Source organism: Bombus pyrosoma, linkage group LG13 (genome assembly GCF_014825855.1).
Source record: "Bombus pyrosoma isolate SC7728 linkage group LG13, ASM1482585v1, whole genome shotgun sequence".
In the NCBI taxonomy this organism is placed as follows: Eukaryota; Metazoa; Arthropoda; class Insecta; order Hymenoptera; family Apidae; genus Bombus; species Bombus pyrosoma.
In genome coordinates, this window is record NC_057782.1 from 7,171,959 (window position 1) to 7,189,773 (window position 17,815).

Below are 17,815 nucleotides of genomic sequence, written 5' to 3' on the forward strand. Positions count from 1 at the left end.
GCAGTCGACAGCTAGAATGTGATGAGACTTCCATGGCCATTGTCGCGAAATTCCGTGGACGTAATTTCGAGCAGCTCCGAAGCTCCGCGATAAATTGCACGCGCGATGAAAGAACCTTCTTCCTCGAAAAAATACGGAAAATTCATGAATTGTCTCTTAAATAGGATCTTATATAAGTAGACGCAACGTGTTCTATCAGTCTGCCACTATCAGGAATTAAGTCGCGGTAATCTATTTGTAGTGGAGATTTCGGTGAGGAAAATTTTCAATGTAGGCAAATTGAACAGCTCGTAAGATAAACGACTCCGATTAAACGAATACCCTTTATAGCCTGTGTAACCACAAATGATAAAATTTGGCGTAGAATTACATTGTAATTTGAAGTATTCTGTTCGGCAAAATCGTCGAGTAACAAACCGGGAAGAAAATCTGACGAACGATTGATTCGCACTTGAGCACAGACGCGCCGTTCAAATGGCAAACCATTATTTCATTATGGCACGAATTAGTGATTATTTCTGCGCAGGCGTCGGCGAACCGCAGGAAACGATTATTAAGCCTGAACCGTTGTCTTCTTCTCCGAATGAGATGCAATTTATAATACGCCCGTTTGTCCAGCGGTATCTAATTGCATTCACTCCCAAAGATCTCCGGATATGCATCTAATTGTTACAGTTGTTCCCACTTAAACGTAACTTTGCATTCCTCTGTCTCAGTTAATTCTGCCATTGTGCTTGGATCTTCATTTAGCCGTCGGTAATCCAGAGCAATTAGACAAATTATCCGAATCCTAGTTCTATAGAGCCGTTCCGAAAAATCTTCCACGATTCTATGAATCGAGGAGATGGTAACGCACGTAGCCTCGACCATCATAAAATCATCATTCTATTTGCTTCAATGAAATAGGCGTCCCCCAACGAGATATCGGGTTACCTTCTTCATTGGATCATCAATAAAGGCAATTGTTATCGGTACTGTTTTCTCAAGCAGTGCTCCTCTGGTCTCAAAATATCAGCACATGAGTATGTGAACACCTTGCTCGATTTGTAATAGCAGTACGTGAATGACAGAGGAATATGTGAATTAATGGGAAACTAACAATAATTAAAAGTACAACGTCTATCAACATCCTTCGTGCATTAGCAGCAGGATAACGAATAATCGTAAAATAGAGCATGCCATAATGCTTTACGACAGTTCTAAGGATAATTACATTCAGAGGATAAAATTATTATCGGTGCTCCTATTTGTAATTTTATAATCGAATTACATTCTATCAAAAGTGATCAAGTGTCCGTATACTTTAGAACGCAGGCGTACATGTGTCTTCGGCCATGACTTTCACGTTGCAATCGTCGAATAAACAATTAACTGCAGGTCTAAAGAGTCGAACATATAAGAGCGGTTGAAAGCCGAACAGGGTTGTCTCGGTTCTCTAGACATCGATTCACGATTTTTAATCAACGAGGAGGAAAACGCGCCTCGGTCAGCGCACGCGCCGCTTCTTATATCGCCTTAAGAAGACAATTGCCGCGGGAAGAATGGCACCGTAAATGTGATAGCGGGATAAAAGAATACGGAATAAGAACGGCTCGCTTGGTGACCGAGACGGTGTTGGTGCTCGTGCACGTACACAAAGAGGCGGGTTTGTGAACCGCGATGGTGGAGGAAAGCCGAGGGGGCTCCTGGTGGCACCGTGGCACCTATACATTTAAATAAATAGCGTTTCATTATAACTTTTGTGCGCGCGTTACTGTCCGCCTGACAATGCCTGAAACAAAGCGCCCTTCCATTGTTTTCGAAATAAAAGAGCGCCGGCCCCACGGCATGGCTGCCGACGACGACGGCCAAGCACCGTCCATGCCGTCTCCAGCTTAGAATCGACACCGTCTTCCTGAGCTTTGCAGGACACTACATCGTCCTGTACGATTATCCTACTTAATCGGTTGGTTAACGCGTTCATCGAGTGCGACATGAATTCGATTCGTCACATATGTTTAGATAATGTGAATGGTACCGATTTAAATACAAATCTCTCATTCGGATTAATCATGTTGCTTGCGAATAATTATGCAATAATTCATGTTTTTACAAGTGCAACCGACGAAATAGGGGTTAAACAGAAAATTGTAGAATATTTTGTACGTGTATTTTTCGTTATTATGTGTATTCTACATCTTTAAATTTCGCATAAAATTCATTGCCTAGACTGCTATATGCCAACAAACAATTATATAAACAACATGTCGATAAGATGATTTCAAGTTGTTTGAATTGGAATCGCTGGAACGCAGACTTATTATATAATATCTTAAATATCACGACGATCGTGATCAAAGAGTATATTAAAAATTAATACGCTGCAGCTTGAACGGATAACAGCGATCGTCGACAGAAAGGATTCTCGCGTAAGACGCGAGCGTAAGGGATAAGAAAGTATGTCAAACGCACAAAATAGAAATCTCCAGAATGGTGAATAAGAATCGCGATGCAGCTTGGCGCAAATTTCAGTAAGAGGGATCGCAGCAAATTCCGATGCAATAAAAATCGCAGGCGCGGCATCTGCAAATAATGTATTATACGAGGTACGCGTGTACGTGCACACTTGCTGCGCGAGCTTCCAGAGTGCATAAAGGCTCGGTAAATGTGGCTCGCGATATTGTGCACGCGGCCCGCTTTGTAAGGAGCGAGGCTGCCGTCTTAATATCGCGGGAGCAAGGATTAACCGCGAGACCCGTCTAAGAATGGAAGGATCACGGTGGGATTCTAATTAAACGGAAAACAGCTTCATTAAGTTCGTAACTGCCTCGGGGCCATGCTTCGTTGTTCCGTACCTGTGCCATGTTAGGGCGAACCTTTGGATGCATGAACTATGTAACGATGAGTCATGTATTTCGCCCTAATTACGTAACTGTCTGGACGTGTGTAGGTATCATCAAGGCGCAGATCGATTAGACTGGTATTTTCCAACGATATATTCTTAATACTGCATTACCGTTACCTTAGCTAAAAGGATGAGCTGAATGATCTTGGAATCATAAACCACGTATTCCGCCCTAATTACGTAATTGCCTGCACGCGTGCAAGTATCATCAATGTACAGGTCGATCGAACTGATACTTTCAGAACGGTATATTTTTAAAACCGTATTAATGTTATCTTTAGAAAAGGGACGATCAGGATCTAGATGACGCATTTCCAGATTGTCTATGTTTATCGACAGTGATGCTGATACATCGATCAACGTCGTTCATTTCCTTTCGATTCAATCGGATCTAGTCGAGCTCATCAGATAGCGAAGAATCGATATTAAACGTAATTTTCGTCGCACTCGAATCGAGGCTGGTTTGTGCCAGTTGGATATTTATAAATCCAGTAGACGACGTGGTTCCGTGTATTTTCGCGATTTCACGTGTGGTTTCCACCGCATGTTTAAAATAGGGAAGGGGGGGGGGGCAAGGTAGATGAGACGCGCACGGTGTGACAGAATCAAAAGCGGCGCAAAGTTGCCGTGGATGTAGTTACAGTGGCTTCGTTACGTGTCGATTTGCCGCCCAGTTGAAAGACACCAATTTATAATTATTGCATTGAATAGTCCGGCACCGTACACGGTAACTCCCTCCCATTCGATATTACCAACCATTGTACAGTTTAGATTCTATGCAGTCGATGCTCTCTTTCCACTACCTTCGCGCAGCTTGTTTCCCTCTACCGCTTTCTCTCTTTCGTTTTCTGATTCCTCGTTTCCTTCCACGATCTCTGTCATTTCCTTCCCACCTCAACAAAACTGCTCCCGATTGTTTGTTACATCGTGTGTCCCAGTAGAATACCGACTTAACTTTGCCAGTATATCTGGTGGACCATTCTGAATAAAGAAAGGTCATATACACCGTGGTTATTGGTGCATGAGTTTTTGATTTACTTCAAGAGATAGTACGCGTATCTTTCTTTCATCTTTCTTTTAACTTACAGGTATATGCCAAAGGAAGTGTTCAAAATCATAGCCTTTCTCCATTCATGCGATGTTTTAACGGTTCTTGCCAGCCTATTCTGGAAATCAGCGTATTCTACATTTGAAAATTGAAAAGGCATTGTGAACACAGACTGAACCACTGAACTGAGGTTAACGATTTGAAATGTAGAATCATGCTGAGTGTCGCAAGCAGTCTGCTGCTCACCCTTGCTACGAGCCTAGTGCGATACTCCATACCGGGATTCAGAATAATCTACCACGCATACTGATACAGTCGTTCCTTGTGGAACACTTTGTGTACCACATCCGTCGTAAGGACCGACGCAGAACAAGGATCAGCATCTGCCTGAATACCGCGTGTTTCTAGAATTCCGCGTGTTCGTCGATCGGTGATACAATTAAAGGGACATCGAAAAGCAGTGGGAGAAGCTTAAAAAAGAATGCACCGCACACTCTGGTCGCACCCCTTCAATTAACGCTTTCCAGAAGCTTCGCCGGTGGTTGAAGGGCTGCGGGAAAAAGAGCAACGAGACAAAGGGCCGGCAGATTGGCGATTGCAATTTGCAGAATGGAACCGCGAGGATGGGCGTGCGGATCGGAGGAGAACGAAGAGCAGAAGAACGGAACGGAACGAGCTTGTACAGCTAGGAGAAGAGAGGTTCGGAGGGCAAACGTAGGAGGAAAAAGATGGAAAGGGGTTGGAGGGGGCGGCTGCGGAAAGGCAGAGGCAGAATGCAACGAATTCGAAAAGAGCGGAGCCCTGTGCCTGCATACGTAATGCCATCGGGCCATTGTCAACCGGCGCCGGCCCCCTTTTGTCTCGCGCGGGGGCAAGGGGGTCGGGAGGGGGATGGGCGAAAGGGCAGAGCTGCCCCCGGAACCAGTCGCGGGAAAATTCTGATCGCAGCCAGGGACCGATATCGATCTTCGGCCGATCATTTGCATGCTCATTGTTCGAGCATTCGACGGCGAAAATTCCGACGACGACGCCCGGCGTCGCCGTCGAGAACAATATTCTCCGCAGCCGTGGTCTTTTCTTTTCATATCATCGCAAGGTCTAAGAGTTGGCGCGCAGGGCACAGGTGTCCGCGGCGATAATCGTTCGCCGCGGTTCTTCCGCGATTGTTTATCGGATGCCGACGTTTTCACGTCGATTGCACCTTTGCACTTCGACGTCGTTGTCAGAATAGACACGAGGAAGGAATTATTTTGATAAGGTAGAGTCCTTTGAGCCGGTAGGACATAGCGAAGCAGGGTTATTTCACTCGCCCGAACTTCAACATCTTTGAATTCAATCTTCAACTTCGTTCATGATATTCGAACTTAAATGTATATTATGGGGCAACATTAGTGCGCGATATAACGACGAAGGAGCGAAAAGGAAATTTTCCCGACGAGGAGAAATATGAAAACACGAGGAACTGATTCGAACAACAGTATGGCTGATCTGGATGCACGAAGAGAGTCCACCGTGTTCTATATCGGTAGCTGTGTTTTTCCAGGCGGCAAAAATCACGGGAAGGAAATCACCGATCGCGAGAACGCGCGGTATTCGTCTTCTGACAAGCCGAATTAATTCGCGCGTGGAGGCCGCCTCCGCGATACCGACAGACGTTCGTCTATTACGAGGATGAAAGAAGAGCACCGAGGGTGGATGGGCTGGAGATGGTAGAAGAGACAAGCGGAAAAGTAACAGACGGAGAGAAAGGCGGAGCGAAGAGAAAGAGAGACATCGGTGCACATATTTTTATGTCATCGCAGTAGAGGCGATGCATTGTTGTCGCGAGACAAAGGCAAATGTGGCGGAAAAATTGCGGAGGAAAGGCGAGGCGCGGGGAATCCTGGCACTGGGATGGGTGTCGGACGGCGAAAAAGAGCGAAGAGGGATGGAAGATCCCCTGGAGGGAGTAGGGTGCTACACGCACGCGACAAAGCGGAATAGGTTAATGCCGGATCTCGCACGATTGCATGACGATCCTTTCCACGGAATGTTCCGCGAAATGTACGCTCGCTGAATAAATTCTAAACACAAACAGAAAGTTCCCTGCGTAAAAATCATACCGCTCTTGGTCATGATTCACAGTCAGCCGAATTAGTCATCGAATATACGTATGTATATATGACTAAAATTTATTTAATAAATTATAAGAAAAACGTTGCTATTTTAGATATTAACGCGTAACTGGTCACGATAGCGATTATTTTACTACGTGAACGAACACACAATGTATCCAGTTTACGGATAATCGAAAAGATAAAAAAGATAATATATCGCGTGTTTCGTTTAAAATCAGTACAAAAGTAAAGATCGCTGAGATCCGATAGATTCCATCTCGCCATTTACGGTTTAATATTTTTCCTTTATTCGAGTTACGATGAATATTTTATACGGATTTCAAGCCATCATCCTGGACAAGGATATTTTCTGAAACGTATGTCGGGACGAAGGAAACGATTCCTGACGTGGGATAGAGGGAGAAATGAAAAAAAAACGAAATCGGGGTAGAGGAGACGTAGCAACTACAATTAAGCCAGTCAGTCCGTGGCTGAGTTGTTCCATTGAGAGAATTGGCCTGCACAGGCAGCCAACTATCGAGCAGAATTGAGAGCCGGCGGGGAGATTTCGCAGATTATCAAGCATCAGTTGCCGGGAAGAATAAGCAACCGCCAACCGTCATTTAACTTTAACGCTCGAACTGCCCTCGTCCGCACCCCCGGCAACCCCCGAGGGCCTCCGTTGGTCCATGCTAATTAAATCTGCCTACGTACCTACCCCGTCCACGGTATTGCCCTCCGCTGGACCTCTTCGTCGACCTTCCACCCCTTCGAGCCATTCCGATGATACTACTTTACTTACGTGTGCACTCTGACTCCATTGTATCCGCCATCTTATTAGCATCATTATTTTTTGCAACCTCCTTTTCCAAAGTTTCGAAACTCGCTAACATACATAGTTGTCTGTCAGACGGTTCCAGACATTCCGCTCGTGTTTTATTAATTGGATTCCTGGTGATTCGGAAATTTGATATTTAATACATGCAAGACTGGATATTTTGTGAGCTGTATACAAAACTTGTTGTTATTTAATCGTAGCGATAAATAGAGAATCTAGATCGAGCTAATACTTGTTAACGTCCACGTGATAATTATTATCGATAGTCGCAAGAAGAACTTGCGTGTATTGGAGCAATCCAGACCTTTTGTAAATATTAATATTAAAACAACGATCTTTAACGAACGTAAGGAATTATCCGTATCGAGGTAATAACGAGACAACTTGGAATTTTCGCAATGGTTTCTCGTTCAAATGAAAACGTCTGCCAGTGTCTATTCTGCTGATTAGAATCTTGCATTATCAGCGAATAGGAAGAAAGCACTAAACATACGTCGGAAAGATTCGTGTCAAGGAACGTAATGCCCTCGAATAAAAGCGCTCAAAGTTCTACGGAGGACTCTGTGCAGCATTCATATCCGTTATTTCCTGAAAGCAGCGTGGAGCGTGCGACGTTGTCTGACGCATAAGCGACCGGAACTACTGGCTTACACGACCCACTATCCTGTGTAAGTTTCCTCGCGTGTTCCGAATATTCTCGCTCGTATATGGAGCAACGCGCCGACATCCTCTGTTCGCTATCGTTCAAACTTGCAAAGATATGGCAAGCAGTCTCGTAAACGTTAAGATGGATCTCTTGTTTTGATCACGTAGAATTCGATATACGGACAATTCCAAGCACGATGCACAATATAAACTTGCACTTGTGTAGGATTTTATCACCTTCGAGTTTCGATTCGATTGTAAATTTTTCTTGCAGCGTGGACGCCTGCAAGCGTGTCTTAGCGATGGCACTCTCGTATTCATTTGATTCAGCTATGCAGCTTACTCACGACGAAACGCAGGGTAAAGCGCAGGACTATGTGTTATTCGTTTCCACAATAGCGTCATTGTTGGAGCATTGTGCTTCCACCCCATTCCGTAGATTCGTCGCGAACACTTTATCTCCTACTCCTTGCTGCTCGCGAATACACGTATACGTGTTTTACACGCACGAGCACCCTTGTCCTTCTGCTTCTTCTTCTTCCTCCTTATTCCGCTGCCATCACCATTACGTCTGTACCGATTCATAACTCACGTTTCTATTCCTCCGATTATTACGTGGAAAGAAAAATTCGTCAATATAAAATCGTCGATAGGTGGTGATTTTCCATGCTCAACACCGACGTTTTTTCCTTTCGATTCTCTCTTCCCCCGTGCTTGGCAATTCTCTGTCTTATCGAAAATTATTTTCTTTCGTATAAGAAAAATATCCGCGATTAATAGGCTTTCGAAAACAGAATAAAGACGATCAAACGTAGAGACACAAGGCATGGTTGTAATTAAAATCGAACTAACACGGAAAACGATGCTCCAATTGCCTGGAGCGGTGCGTAAGAAAATTCAAAACGATCATCGGAATTTCGTACATATAATTTAGGTACTTTTATATGGATAACGATGAAGAATCGGTAAAAACGTATCGGCATGTCGATAGAATGAGATTCTGAACAGCGAAGATCCGGAACGTGATCCGGACCGTTAAATCCAAGTCTATAACTAACGTTATCGAGTTTCCAGTATCACGTCTAAGCTAGTATCACAGCTATAGCGGGTTGTGAATCTAAATGCGCGCTCCGCGAGCATAAACCTCCGCGAATTACTATGTGGCTCGTCCAGGAACGATGCCTGATTAACGACGGCACGATATTGTCCCGGGGTTGCTCGAAAAGGGGGACAAGGGACAGTAATGCGCTCATCTCCCGTGCACAATAGAACAATGCGTTCCATAAGTAAAGCGCCACTACTCTCACGAAATATACACACGCACGCTGTCCTGACAGTGTGTACGCGCCTTCGAATGAACTCCACACTTAAATGCCCTGAGTATTCACGGTGAAACTCGTTCGGATAGTCTGCAGGCTCGAACACCCCGACGAACGATCGGATTTTGCCTCTGTTTTCCTGCTTTTCTTTCGACTTAAATATTCGTGAACAAGTCGACATTCGAAAGGCGAACGATAGGATTTTACTTTCAACTCTTTGCCGTTTCGCGATTTAGGTTATTCGCCAACTTGTGATTCGAGATTCAAATGGCGAGCAACGAGGTTCTACTTTCAGTTTGCCGATCTTTCCATTTAGACATCCAAAGTCGCTAACTAATCGAGATTCAAATGTAATCTTGGGTCGTTGAAGGGGGGCAGCCAATTTGGCGGATAAAAGAAAAGCAAGGAACTCGATTGGAAGACGGGTTGTAGAACGATTGGGAAACAGTGGTATTAGCCGACGACTTGGCGGACATCGGGAAACCACTTAATTCCCCAAAGTAAGAAAGCGGCTCGGAAGTCGGCGCCTAAAGTTCACAATGTTCAAGGAAGGAGAACGAAAAGACGGACGGACGCGCAACAACGAGGAAACAATGAGTCGCCGTCGGCCGAGGAGGACGAACGAGCGAGCCACCGTCGAACAATGCACCGAAACAATACGAGGAAGGAGGATGCCATCGCGTAACAATGTGGACAATAGACAGATGGGTATACAGAGAAACGAAGATATATATATATATATATTATAGTAAAACATAAATGTTTCCTTATTTTAAGCTATTAATGAGATAAAATAATTTCATCCGCGTTCCAATGAATCTCTATAAATATTCTCGACTTCTTTCCTCAACTTTATCATCGCTTCCACGTCTCCTCGGTCACTGGCCACTAAGCCTTCCAAGTTTTGTCTCGCTAGCTGGTCGCCGAGAAAAGTGAAGCTGAGGAAAAGACGAAAGACCGTGGGTTGCACGAAATTTGAAGAGCTATAACAGATCTGACGCGAACGACGTTTCGATTTCGAAGTTTGTTATATAGAAAAATGATAAAAAAATAATAAAGTAGTAAGATAACTGGTAGAGCTTGTATAAACGCAACGTTGACGGAATACAGAAACAAAGTATCTCATTATTTTATCGAATCTAGAATTATACGTATTAGAATTATAGGCGCTGATAGATATTCGTTGCACGAGTCAAGGACATCAAAAAAGAACCGTATGATTTGGAAAATTTCTTCCAGCTTCGTTACTAGATTGCGGATGTTCGTGCATTGATGGGAAATTTAAAGATAGGAAAAATGTACAAAATGCACGTGATACGAAGAAATATATAAAATATCCAAAGTAAAGAGAGCACGTTATAACGTTTAGTAGATGCAGCAAATTTCTATTCAGTTTATTTGCAGAATTTGCGTAAACATTCGCGATCTATTTCTTGCGTTTACGAAGGTAAATCGAAATACGAAGAAGAAGCAGCGATCGAGGAAAATATGAACAGAATGGATTACTTTTCTCGGCTTGTAAATTTTTGGAGCTGATCAGCGTGACTTCTGAACAACGACTGGTACAACAAAACGAAACACGTATTCAGTGTTCTATGAAAAGTAGCATGCGCGATAGAAAGTCAAGGTAACCCAATTCGGAGGTAAAAAATCGAGCACGATCGCCCGCGGGGCAAGAAGAAGACCCTTAAGGCGTGTCCACGTGCAGGAATCGCAACGCATGCTGGCCGGCTGCTGCGAGCTTTATGATCGAAAGAGAGATCGCGCCGAGGATGGGTTAACAATGCGCGGGAGCGAGAAGGAGAATGTCAAGTGGACATTGTTGACGGTGACAATGCCGCTGAAATTGCCGGAGAACAAAGAGGTCTTACGATGACGCTGCTGGCGGACGAGCGAGCGAGCGAGCGAATTGAGCGAGTTGCTCGTGGACAGGGACTTCCCGTATATTCTGCTGCATACTGGCCCGCTCTTCGCGCACACTCTCTCTTTCTTCCTCTGCGTCGAACCAAGCGGCAGAGAACCGCGTTTCGTCTTCGTCGTTTGGCGAACACATCGTACGCCACCCCTTGTGTATCGCATGGCATTATAACTATCGGCTCTATCGCGACGCCTGTGTCGATACTCGTGAATTAAGCACCTTGATCCATTAAGGATCGGCGTACTCGTGTGTTCGGAGTTAACGGGTCTGTTTGGCATTGTTTTAACGCCGCGGTGACCGTGTGCAGCGCCGTTAATACGACGGCTGATAACGCGTTAACGGCATTACGTCATCGTTTACCGAATACAAGCAAACGGTTCGCATATCAATCAGACGTAAACCGAATGATTGTTTCCACCGTTCGATCACCAACACGTCGATCCCACGATTTGGTAAGCAAATTCTTGAAAATATGCAGAAAGGCTATAGCCATTTAATGAGACTCGAATTATTATTTTGCGTTATTCGATCGCTACTTGACGAAGAAACACGTCTTTCTTTTCTTTTTCTTTTTTTTTTTTTTTTAGTAGATTTATTAGTAATTTTGAGCTCGTTATTTCCATGGGAATTAATTAACAGCGAAAGGAGATGCAATTTAACCGACAGGTATTGTGGTCATTTAATCACGTGGACAGGTCAATGTTGAGGAGTTTACAAAAGGTGCAAGGTTCGTTAACGAAACCACAAAGTATTATCACAAAAGTAAATTCCTAGCGTAGGGAGAAAAATATTTCGTCGGTCGAATTGCTTTCCCAATTGTTCTTATTATTATTAATTCCCCAATTAAGCTATTTAGGTTGTTGGCGAATACTTTCTTCTAAATTCTTGCGCGTCCCTAGGCGGCTGCCTACGCTGGAATAGTACAGCTCGCGATACACAGTTACGGATCGGCTAAAGTCAACGAAAGGTCGTTCGGGGGACGAGCTACGTTCGACGATTTACTGATTTCGATAAGAGTCGAGTCAACCTTCTTTTATTCTTTCTTTTCTTTTGCAGCCCAGCAACATGATCTTAACCGAGATTTCGGGTCTGTATCTTCGATTTTTTCATCAAGTAAACTTCGATACTTGATCGATTTTACGACCTGGCTGTATCGCGGATGCTACTGTACGAGCGGAGCACGATGCTCGAAAGTTCGACGCTGCGCTTGTGTTCTTTGCTCGCGGAGAAATGTACGGGCACGCGTACATTTTCATCTGTCTATAGGTGGAACCGCGGGCCGAAAGAGAACGAGAGAGAAAGCGTCCGGAAGAGCACGGGAGAGAGTCGTATATACGTATATATACATCTGTATATACATGCAGGTATACATCGCCATCGTTCCGTGCTTTCATTCGTTCGCGGAAAGAAGTAAAGAGCTTTGTCGCCGCGGCATCAAAAGCTTGAATGACGCGTCGATGAAAGAAGGAAGTATCGGTACAAGAAACTGCACAGTGAATACTGAAAAGAATGTAGTCACGGGAAGAAGGAGGACAAGGGACAGGGGGGAGCGGGAACGGGAGAAGGAGTTAAAAAGGAAAGGAAAAGATAGCGAAAACGGGAAAGCAAAAAAGGAGGGTACCGGAGGAGTATTGCGGGTAGAAAACCTTGCAGGGAAAGACCGATAAAAGTTTCTGCCTCGAGACGGATATTGGAAATACCTTCTTCCTTCGATCGACTACCGCGATTTATTAATTAATTCATTATTTGCCTTTCGCGCCAAATCGACCAAATAGGACAAAATTCCAGCAACTTGGCGAACGGCCATCGAAAATGATAATATCGCAGCGTTGTTTCGTAGCGACTTGTCGTTTCCACTAATATCTCGTAACATCTGGTGAGATCACGATCGCGGTTAGCTTTTGGTAAAACGTATCGATGGATTACATCATTGCCAGGCCACGGTCGAGTTCCAATAGCTAAGTCAAGCATGCCGGATTTCGTTAAACTATTACGAGTATTCAAAGCGCGAGCCTTGTTGCGTATACAGGGTGTCCCGTATAGCTGGCCCGTGGAATCACGACGAAATGACGTGAAGCTGGGAGAGCAGAGGAGAGGAGAGAAGACTGAAAAGCCGTACCCGCGGCAGCGTATGCAGATAATCGGTACAAAGCCTTTCGTCGAATGACAAAGGAGAGCACTGGCCAGCCTCGTGGTTCTCTTGCATCTATATGCCAACGCATGCATACACGCTCGCATTCAGCCGGTATTATTATACTGGATGGCAGCATGCTGCTAGGAAAGGCCCAGTTCCTAACGGCTTTATTCTACTCGTTAAAACGAGATAAAGCTTCCGCGGTGATTCTTATGATTTTGTCGTGCATTCAAGGAAACATCTATGACATCGCGAGGAACTTTGCGTAATACTTTTCTGCTTGTACGCTACCGTTATGGACGTGGTTGAGTCGCTTTAATTATTTACCAACGAGTACTGCTACCGACGCAATTGTCAGAATCGTCAGAAAGACGAGGACAGGGAAAGAAACATTATTTGGAATAAATGAATTTCTCATGGAAAATGCGTAATTGCAGCAACAAATATCGTTAATAAGCATTATATTTTAGCCTGCAATTTGTTAACCAAATGGAGGAACAGATACGAGGTAAAAAAATTGCGCGCTTGGCAAGATACTACGAAATGCCTGGAAACGTTGGAAATCCAGCCAGTGACCGCGGTGCAGCGTGCGCTTTCTCGATCGCGTCGACAACGCGTCAGAAAGCAACATCTTATTTCGATAAAAGTCGCGGAAGTCTATTAATCACTGGAGCGCATTGTGACATTCAACCGAGCGGCATTCAGGGTTTCAATATTATCGATACTCAACAGCGGGGCCAGCATCCGCGTCTATTGAAAGAGAGTTTATCAATAGAGTGCAGGACACTCTTGCTGTATCCGCCTCCAAAGCGTTCTAAGCTCGGCGACGTACCTACGATCTTTCGGAAACGATGACCGTCGCCAGGAAAAAAATCTTTTTACGCAGACTAAACGTGACTGGCAGTTCGACACGGGAACGCTGCATTCAACGATTTCCAATTAATATATCGCATAATAGACAGCCTTAAAAGCTTTTATCTCTGTGGAGCGGTTTCACCATCCAAGCACGTACGCAAAAGGAGGATGAAACTAATCTGGGTTAGTATGGTTAAGGGGATTTTCGAGAAAGCCACAAGTGGTCGAGACGGATACTATTCTTCCTTATGTGAAACTTCGATTAAGCTTATACGTCGGAAATAATTCATGTTAATGCCGACGAGCGGCTAACTTTCAGGGAGTGTGAACGTTCATGGTCAGACACACCTATCGCCCCTCCTATGGAAGATCGATAACGAAAGACAAGTTTCGACTACTTTAAGGACATGGTCAGACATTGTCTCCAATTCGAGTAGACACGAAAGAAAGAATACATTTCGAATAGTCTGACTTTCGTCTTAGGGAGAACGATTACACCACGGTCGGGCGTTGTTTCTCCTGGAATTGCTCGAGTCAATGCAGAAAAATTCACTTACTTTTTAAGAAGAAAGAATACTTCGTATTCAGATAATTCGGACATTCTAATTGCTTCAACGGATGCTTCAACGAATGCAGAAAAACTCACGTTCGTGTACTCTTACTTTCTGATCGATCTTAATTATCAGCGGTACTTTCAATCTCGTCAAAGATATCGTATGCAGCGTGAAAGTCTCCCTGCATTGGCGTTTGAAACGAATCCTCCGTTAATCCGGCCAGCGTAGAAAAAAAAACACGAAAAGCCCGACGAATTCGCGGAATGCACGGTTTCCTGACCAACAGACGATTCTTTCCACGGTCCAGTTAGACGATACAGAATTAAGCTCAAAAAGTACTCGGCGAGTACCGGGACGATGGAATACCGGGCCTATAGAGCTATAAACAGCGACAAAAGGATACCGAGTGGGCGACGAGCATTGAATGTACGAGAAAGGATTGTATGCCAGCGAACGATGCTGACGATGGTAGCGACGTTGCTGTTGCTTTTGGCATACGTGTGTCACGTACGGTATGTCTGTCTGCGGCCTGCTTTTCGGTGTATCCGCGCTGCCGGCAGAAAAGAGGAGTATTTTAGCTCGCGTCCATATGAACGTAGGGACGAAACAATGTAGCTTTTGTGCGAGAAAGGAACGGAAAAGCAAAGCCAAAGAGAGAGCCTAAGAGCGATTGAAATGCTCGGCCGTCTGTCTCTTGTTCTCCACCGCCTCCCTTCGTCGTACCACCCTCTTTATCTATTCTCTTTTCCTTCCTCTGCGTCTTTGCCACTCCTGTCTTTTTACCACTCAGCCATCTACGTCGTGCTTCTTCCTTCGCTTCATCTCTGCTTTGATCGCAACACTGCCAAAGTGCGAGTGATCGCAAACGCGTACACCTTCTTCTCGGACAACGACCATCCATTCCGAGTCTCTTCGTTCTTTATACACAATTCGCCTAACCTTGACCCTTTGCAGTTAGCTGTAAGAAGACAGTCGTGTACATCATATAAATTCTTTTTTTTTTTAATGTAGCACACGGTAAGATGAAATAAAATGACATTTCTTGTGTACAAGGTTGCGAAACAACTATCGAATCGAGAACGATTCGTTACCACCCCCAGAGCCGAAGACGACAAAGAGATTCTTTTTTTGGTCGAACCTCGAAGAGAAGCAAGGATGTCAGAATGAGAAAGTAACGACGCGCGGAGCGAAGACGCGGTTGGCAATAGAAGGGTGGTATGTGCAAGAAGGGCAAGTATTGGTAGACACAGATGTGAGGGGTGGTTGCAGGTTGATAGTCAAGACTGCCTTCAGATTCCAGAGTGAAGCATTGTGTCCCGAACGCGCATTGTCCTCCCGTCACCGGCAACTCGACAATGCCGAGTCCGTAAGTTAGTAACCCTACCGTAAAAACTTATCTCCACCCCAAACCATCGACCTCCAGCCTCCATGATTCCGTTCGATTTCCAACCACCTCCCGCCAACTCTTCCGCTTTTCTGTCCTGGCTCGTGACTTCTGCTGCTTTTACTCTTCCTCCTCCCTTCGATTGCAAGAATCAACGATCTGTGTCTACGATGTTCTTGTGTTCTCCCAGCAACAAGACAAAGGTCTTCGCCAGAGCTTCGAATTCCGCTTCTCGAATAAATAGAGTCGTAAAACACACTGACGGCTAATGCCAAGAGATTAATAACTAAAATCCTTGTTCGAACCGAAAAACGACTAATAGTAGAACAGGTTCTTCATTTTCTTAGTTGATGAAATTTCGTTGTATGTTTTTTCAAGTATAACGTAGCAGTTTTACAACTACGTCGATTAATGGTAGGGAGCCGTAGAAGTCGATCGTCAGCAAGCAGAGAAACACTCTGGGATCGGAAGCGAACGTCCTGGGGACCGGATACAAACATTAGGGGTTGGCGGGTGGTCCTCTCGTTGGGACTCAAGTTGCCGAGCAGCCGGACAACGCGTGGTCGCCGGACAAAGCTCTTCTAATTGTCCCCATCAACGACGAAGAATGGACCGCGGGCCTGCCGCTGACAATTTCATTTGTAATTTGCATAAGGCTTATTAAAATCACAATGGACGTGGACCCAGAGGGATGCTCGATCGAGGTGGCCGCAGCCTTCTTTTTTGAACTGCTCGATAGAGAATAATCACGGTCACCGCTGTGCTGGTAATTGAACTTCAATAAGGAGCGGAACTCGTTTCGACCATTCGCGTCAACTACTCCTAATAAAAAAGATAATCTACGAGAAATTTAAATCGTTGTGGACTTACGTTTGAAACGGCTGACTCGTTCGCTTCTCTTATCCATGATTATATCCAAGAACACTGAACACACTGTTACACTGTATTTCGTTGTCTAACGGATCGTAATAAAAAAGGTAATAAGAAAAGGATAGATGTGTAAAAAAATGTCGAACGAAATTTTTCTAATAAAACCGAGGACGAATAAAAAGTAAAAAGGTGCAAGGTATGAATGAATCGTGAAAGAGATAACATAATAAGAAATGATAATGGGTGATAGATGTAAAAATGAAATTAATTTGAAGGTACTTATGGTAGGATTTGTCACACCGATGATTCCACGTTTGTCGAAATGTGTCGCGCACGTGAGACGGCGCGGAACTGAACCATCTCAAAACGCTATCATATCGCGCGCCGCCACATTCCCCCACCACTTTCGACCAAAATGCGTCTACGCATCTCTTATTTATGCTGCTATAAAAAATCGTTCCGATTAGAATGTTAATTATTGTGGCAAAAAAACAAATGGTCTCACGACCTAATAGAAATATGTATACTACTTATCTAAATAACAGGAGTAACACGAACGAGGGTGAAGAGAATCGTTACTGTAACAACTGGTTTTATAATATTTATCTAATATCTTTTAATATACGAGAACATACCAGATATTTGTATTGAATGACAGCAAATGATACAACTCGGCTTCATATGAAATCAATGCCTAACTCGAGGACAGCTATTTTCCAAAATGCAAACTCCTTGATTCTTGTCGCGTACGTATCCGTCTTCACAAATGCAACCACTTACGCAACTTTTAGTCTGGATACAAGGCACGGATTCCCAGATATCGATATTGTCGCAACTCTTTTCGCAATTCGGACTTGCCTGACATTGGCTGAAAATTTCATTTTCCCTGCACGCGTCCTCGACGAAGACCACTTGGGGTCCTTAAAGATTAAAAACAAAGAAAGAGAAATGTAAAATTGAGTTACGTTGATCGAAACACTGTAAAATGGGGAATTAAATAAAAAGTTACTTACTAGAAAGTATCGCTCCAGTTACCATGCCTGTATACTCAAGCAGGAAAAAAGTTGAAACAAGTAAAACGAAATGCACTTGTAGAAGCTTCATTTTCCTGCTAAACCAAAGAAGAAATGCAAGTAAGTATCGGTGACTGCAAGTTTAAATACCCGTTTGCAAATGAAATATAGCGATAGCCAAATCGGTCAGCTATCAATAAGAGAACCAGTTTCTATCGCATAAATAAAGCAACGTTCTCCGAACAAGGACTCGGTAA

At 44.2% G+C, this 17,815-nt stretch overlaps 2 protein-coding genes across 4 annotated transcripts; one reads left to right on the top strand and one right to left on the bottom strand.

The window, feature by feature from the left end:
• Window positions 1-10,768: 10,768 nt before the first annotated feature.
• LOC122574103 lies at window positions 10,769-17,018 on the top strand. 3 transcript variants are annotated; one of them, XR_006318902.1, is made up of 3 exons: window positions 10,769-11,200; window positions 11,805-12,112; window positions 15,345-17,018. XR_006318902.1 is itself a non-coding variant. In XM_043741259.1 (3 exons), the coding sequence occupies exons 1-3, from the start codon at window positions 14,649-14,651 to the stop codon at window positions 16,258-16,260; spliced, it is 675 nt and encodes a 224-aa protein (XP_043597194.1). In that variant the 5' UTR covers window positions 14,369-14,648; the 3' UTR covers window positions 16,261-17,018. The 3 variants fall into 3 exon arrangements, 2 of the variants coding, with proteins under 2 accessions (XP_043597194.1, XP_043597193.1); XM_043741259.1 differs by lacking the exons at window positions 10,769-11,200; window positions 11,805-12,112 and adding an exon at window positions 14,369-14,803 and having other exon boundaries at window positions 15,345-15,657; window positions 16,054-17,018; XM_043741258.1 differs by lacking the exons at window positions 10,769-11,200; window positions 11,805-12,112 and adding an exon at window positions 14,369-14,803 and having other exon boundaries at window positions 15,345-15,657; window positions 16,094-17,018.
• A 115-nt stretch (window positions 17,019-17,133) lies between these two features.
• On the bottom strand, window positions 17,134-17,794 carry LOC122574104 (venom serine protease inhibitor-like). Its single transcript, XM_043741260.1, has 2 exons — window positions 17,559-17,794; window positions 17,134-17,465 (listed from the first exon to the last, which is right to left on the bottom strand). Exons 1-2 carry the CDS (start codon window positions 17,647-17,649, stop codon window positions 17,233-17,235), a joined length of 324 nt encoding a protein of 107 aa, XP_043597195.1. The 5' UTR covers window positions 17,650-17,794; the 3' UTR covers window positions 17,134-17,232.
• Window positions 17,795-17,815: the final 21 nt, after the last annotated feature.

What these genes read in the sequence shown, in the direction of transcription:
- LOC122574103 (XM_043741258.1), top strand. Translation starts at nt 14,649, where the DNA reads ATGGAATACCGGGCCTATAGAGCTATAAACAGCGACAAAAGGATACCG. An exon ending in GCATACGTGTGTCACGTACG is followed by an intron (nt 14,804 to 15,344) that starts GTATGTCTGTCT and finishes CTTGTGTACAAG; the next exon opens with GTTGCGAAACAACTATCGAA. An exon ending in AACTCGACAATGCCGAGTCC is followed by an intron (nt 15,658 to 16,093) that starts GTAAGTTAGTAA and finishes GATTAATGGTAG; the next exon opens with GGAGCCGTAGAAGTCGATCG.
- LOC122574104 (XM_043741260.1), bottom strand. Translation starts at nt 17,649, where the DNA reads ATGAAGCTTCTACAAGTGCATTTCGTTTTACTTGTTTCAACTTTTTTC. An exon ending in AACTGGAGCGATACTTTCTA is followed by an intron (nt 17,466 to 17,558) that starts GTAAGTAACTTT and finishes TTAATCTTTAAG; the next exon opens with GACCCCAAGTGGTCTTCGTC.